At 38.7% G+C, this 5,465-nt stretch overlaps 1 protein-coding gene across 1 annotated transcript; it reads right to left on the bottom strand.

Annotated features, from left to right (window-relative positions):
- Positions 1-2,819: 2,819 nt before the first annotated feature.
- Positions 2,820-3,984, bottom strand: LOC102236373 (histone H1.0-B). Its single transcript, XM_005815628.2, has one exon. It carries the CDS (start codon positions 3,743-3,745, stop codon positions 3,158-3,160), a length of 588 nt encoding a protein of 195 aa, XP_005815685.1. The 5' UTR covers positions 3,746-3,984; the 3' UTR covers positions 2,820-3,157.
- Positions 3,985-5,465: the final 1,481 nt, after the last annotated feature.

Genomic DNA, 5,465 nt, shown 5'->3' with positions numbered 1-5,465 from the left:
CGACTTTGACATTAACTTCACTATGTGCAAAGTTCGCGAAATGAAGATTGAGAACTTCGGGAACACCGAAAATGCGCTAAGCTAAGCTACATCGGAGCTAACGGTACAGAACGCTGTGTGATTGGTCAGAAGTTTAAATTTGTGTTTATTAAAAATGTATAACGGAGTATTAAGGCCAGACTAAGATATTTTTTACGGAACTAAAGTCATAATATTACAGGAATAAAGACACAATATTACCAGAAGAAGATTACTAGAAAATCCTAGTCATGTACAGTACAGGACACACCTTTTAATTCAATGAGTTTCCTTTATTTTCATGACTATTTACATTGTAGCTTCACACTGAAGGCATCAAAACTATGAATAACATGTGGAAATATGCACTAAACAAAAAAGTGTAAAACAACTGAAAATAGCCCTTATATTCTAGTTTCTTCAAAGTAGCAACCTTTAGCTGTGATTACTGCTTTGCACACACTCTGCATTTTCTTGATGAGCTTCAAGAGGTCGTCACCTGAAATGGTTTTCACTTCATAGGTCAACCTGCCCTGTCAGGTTAATAAGTGGGATTTATTGCCTTATAAATAGTCATGAAAATAAAGAAAACCCATTGAATTAGAAGGTGTGTCCAGACCTTTGGTCTGTATTGTAGATCTGACCGCCCTTCTGTTATTTAAGATTTTCTTATTTGTTAAACCGACACCAAATTAAAATTTCACAAGATGCTCAACATTTAATTTTTATGTGGGAGTTACAAAATTACTACTTCATTCTACTAAAGTTGCGACTTTATTCAGATATTTATTCTTGTTTAATCTTTACCTTTATTTCATGAATATTTTGATAAGTTTCCGTCATAAAATTTTCTAATATTACGACTTTATTCTCATTTTTTTTCTCATATTATTGCGACTTGATTTTTCATAATGAGTTTAGTTTTGTATATTTCTGACTATGTATGACTTTGTTCTGATAATATTATGTACAATGACGTATCAGGGTCGCTGTACGTAGAAAAAACGTCAGTTTCCGTCAGAAAAACAAAAGAAATTTTGAGATTTAATCTCAGAAATGTCCAAGTCTTTACTAGAAAATTTCGAAAATAATCTAAAACAAAATTTCAAGACATAAAAGGAACACTCTGGGCTCTACAGTGAAAAATTTGCTATTTAAAAAAATCTGAATTTTGGATTTCTCTTCAGGTAGCTTCAGATATTAAAATTGTTTTGAAGGAAAACTGCACCAACGAGGTGTAGTTAATTAATTAACGGTGATTCTGTTTGTGCATTTGAAGTTATTTGTGAAATTGTTTAGTTTTAAGAGCTTTCACTGACTTAAACATGGACATTTTGTGTTGATTATTAATGTCGTTACATTTAACATTTTTCTAATCAAGTTTCTCTCCAGGTTTTGTTTCTTTTTTTAGGATCCATTAACAGTTAGATCATCTAACTATAGTATTTTTAACACTGACTTGTATTTATGTGCCTCTTGTTGTTTTTCCTGCTGTGGAATAAAAAAGGCGCCATTTTCCTCTGCTGCCACAAGGTGGCAGTATTTGTTCGTCAGGTGTTTAACAGAACATTTAAATATGGGTGTAGAAAAACAGATTTCCCTTCAATCATCTGCTGAAGCTGAAATGATGTTGGAAAAGAGCTCTCCTGCACCTGACGTTTTCAAATATAATTATTGCTTTTATTTAGCCTTAACATTATTTTAATTAATTTAATTTCTAAAATCACCTTTGGTGTCTGGGAAAAGTTAGAATGAGCTGACGCTGCATTATTGGCTTTTTGTAGAGTCAAAGTGTAACTTGCATAATGATTTTTCCCTTCCTAGGTCTTATTTATTCCACAGGATTCATGCATAATATTGCTTTAAACAATATACATGAATCCACTTGAGTTTTTTTGTGTTTATGTTAATATGTTTTCTTTTTTGTTCCTCATAGCGTTTCTTTCTGAGGGCCTGTCACACACACTCCTGATCCAGAATCACATATTTTAGTCTAAAATATTAGGAAGTCATGTTTATTTTCTTGAGTTAAAAATGTGTTTCAATATGTTAAAAAATTCATACTTGAAAATATAAATTTGCAGAACAAAGAATCAGAAAATAACAGACCTAAATTTTAAGGTTCACCATAAAAATGTACTTGAATAAAACTATTCTGTGAGGATTTTCAGTGCATCTCCTGTTTTCTAATTAAAATATATTTTTTATTTACTTTATTTGGGTGGATTTAATCATTATTTCTGCATAGCGGTGAGATGCAAAAAAATTTAATTCCATCCATTTTTAATTTTTTTATTTATTCATTTAGGATCAATAAAGTATTATTTTAATTCATATTTATTGATTCCTTTCCGATCAATAAACAATTTTTGATTTGAATTTAATCAACGTATATAAACCAAACTGCAGTTAATGTGCAGTTTTAAATTTCGTTGTTCTTGTGACAATGACAAATATTTATCTATCTATCTAGTTATATTAATCTGTATTAATAAAACGTCTGTCTTAATCTGTATTTACGAGTGAAAATTATCCTCATTTAAAATGTATTTCAATGTCCACCATTAACTTGAATTTAAAACATTATTTATTTTGATTTTTGCTACTCTTATTCTCACCCCCCCCATCTGGCCACCCTTAGAAAACTTTCTGGATGCGCCCCTGGAAGCAGATTTTTCATCAAGTTTTTAACAGCTTTTAATTTTTCTGGTAATGTGACGCTAATGCTTGCTGTTAGGGTAATATGTTAAGTTTTAAAGCCGTAGATGTTTAAATAAATGCATCTTTCTGTAATATTTGTGTAAAATGAGGACAAGTTGATGTTGTTTTTATTGACATACATTGCAAATAGTTTTTAACACGTTGGGATGTTTGAATAGTTATTGTTGAGCACCAACAATAACTATTCATTAGTTCAGCTGTTTATTTTATATATATGTATAAATATACACATTTTCCTCAGACTTGAATATCAACAGAATGAAAATGTCCACAGTTAGTTTTAGTCTATTGATGCTGCAACGGATGGAGGAAAAAAACTACAAGTATAAACAGACTTTTTGCATGAAATCTTACAAAAATAATACATATACGAAAAAAAATCCTCAAGTATTTACAGTGAGTTTCAGAAAGAGTCCGTTCACTTCTTTTTGGAAGTCTTCGCAGCCTTCTTGGGTGTCTTGGCTTTGGGCTTGGCCGTCTTCTTCACTGGTTTCGCCTTGGCTTTGGCCGCTTTGGGTTTCTTCGCCGGCGCTTTCTTGGTCTTCGCAGGTGTCGCCTTCTTCGCGACCTTTTTCACTTTCTTGACGGCCGCCTTCTTGGGTTTCTCGGGCGTCTTGGTCACCTTCTTGGGCTTGGCCGCCTTCTTGGGTTTGGGTTTGGCCACTTTTTTGGGCTTGGCCGCAGTCGGCGCCTTGGCGGGGGGCTTTTTGGAGTCCTCCGGCTTGGTGAGCCGGAAGGACCCGGACGCGCCGATGCCTTTGGTGTGGCGCAGCATCCCGGACGCCACCAGCCTCTTCAGGGCCATCTTGATCTGGACATCGGCGTTGTCGCCCACTTTATAGTTTTTCCTCACGTACTTCTGGATGGACTGACGGGACGCTCCGTTCCGACTCGCGTCGTGAACAATAGCCGCTTTAATCATGTCCGAGTACTTTGGATGCGACGTGGGTTTCTTTGGTTTCGACGCCCGTTTTGCTTTGGCTGGAGCGGCCGACGTCTCTGCCATTGTGTCTTCTTCAATTCTCCTTTTAAAAATAAAGTTAATCAAAAACTCTTGGAGGTGTAATTTCCCCGCCGCTTTTGAACGCCTCACCGGTAGGAAAAAAAAACAAAAACAATGCGAAACAGTGTGTCCTGAAAGCAAAACGCCAGAAAAAGCAGTTTCGGCTTAAGTGTCCAAAAATGTTTTTAAAAAGCGCGTCTTCAGTGTCCGGGTTCACTTTAAGTGTCTTATTCCACAGGCGCTCCATTGAGCCTATGAAGCCTATCTGCGGACGTGATTGAGAACACCAACTGCCAGCAGCTGATCTAGCGGACTCCGTGGAACTGGCGCCGTCCCGTTTGTGTTTCTTCATCCTCCATCTGCGGTCAAATATTAAACCCACGCATCCTCCGCGGTCCGCCGGACGCGCCGGCCCGGTGGTGGAGACATCCGGCTTGCCGTCCGCCAGCTCGGCCGCCTCCGTTTCCACCGGCGAACAACTTTTATTCCGGGAAAACCCGCTGGAAGTAACGCGCGCCGCCAACAATTTTGCCCAATTCCCGTCAAATTGACCCGAACAGACGGAACCTTGCGGGATGACACGCAACACACGTTAAAATTGAATCTTTAACTGATCGGATGCGTGAAGTTCCGACTGCGCAGGTTTCCGTTTATCCTTTTAATACTTCGATACGTTTTCCCAACTAACACAGCCCGGCCATTGACTTTGAATGACGTGTTCGAGATTATTTGCTGTTAAACCCGCAATAAATCAAATGTCACGACCTGGAAGCCGCAGGTGACAGCCGGGACTTCATCGGGGCTTTATTCGGGGCGCAGTGCAACCTTTGTGTTTGCGTTATTTCTCGCTTTTGCGCCAGATTTGCTTATAACTATCACTATGGCAGGCGCCTCTGGTGCTCCATTGTCAGGAAAGTTGCCAGTGCCTCCAAGCATCAGGTGAAGTTAAAGGCTGCTGGTTCCGGTTGTCACGTTTGTTTTTGACGGGGATCCGAGCTGAGGCAGCGGGGGGGCTTCACTTCAGGTGCGGGACCGGCTGCGTGCGAGGGGAGGGTGCGGGGGTTTGCAGACTGGAGCTGGAACCAAAGTCCTTCAGCGCAGGGCGCAGTGATGATGGCTGTCTTTTGTTTAGACGCTGGCGCATCAGAACCCAATCATTTCATCTTCTTGCTGGTTTCTCTCTTTATTATGATCCCGAACGCATCGATTTGAATTAATAATAAAAGTTTGACCTCTGTTTGCGCAGCTTTATTTCTTATTTTTTATATTTGCGCTGATGTCCCTCGCTGAAACGCCATTTTGATTCAGTCACAGACACAAGAAGAGCTGATTTCCTCCGACTTTTCTGCCGTAATTATTAAGTTATTGGAGCCGCTTTTTGGATGGTGACCCAGTTTCCACCTTCCTGCGCGTCACATCCACAATCCAGACTGATACAGGATTCAGATCACTTTAAGCACTTTTCAAAAACATCCCATTTAATTTCAATTAAGCTTCTACTTGATGTCACCTGCAACCATTTGTTGTTATTTTATGCGTAAGGCTGTTTGTTTACAATAAGGTGGAGTAAATGGGTGGATGGACGAGTTATTGGTGAGGAAGTAGTAAGCTTAGTCGGGTTTTATGAATAGAAACATTTAAATGTAGAAACAAATAAATAATAAAAGAAAGAGGAGAACATGGCGCATTGTTTACTACTCTGGCTGTGCGTAAACAGGTCGAC

This window comes from Xiphophorus maculatus, chromosome 10, assembly GCF_002775205.1.
Source record: "Xiphophorus maculatus strain JP 163 A chromosome 10, X_maculatus-5.0-male, whole genome shotgun sequence".
In the NCBI taxonomy this organism is placed as follows: Eukaryota; Metazoa; Chordata; class Actinopteri; order Cyprinodontiformes; family Poeciliidae; genus Xiphophorus; species Xiphophorus maculatus.
This window is presented reverse-complemented; position numbering and strand designations above follow the sequence as displayed.

Coding starts and splice junctions, on each gene's coding strand:
- LOC102236373 (XM_005815628.2), bottom strand. CDS start 3,745: ATGGCAGAGACGTCGGCCGCTCCAGCCAAAGCAAAACGGGCGTCGAAA.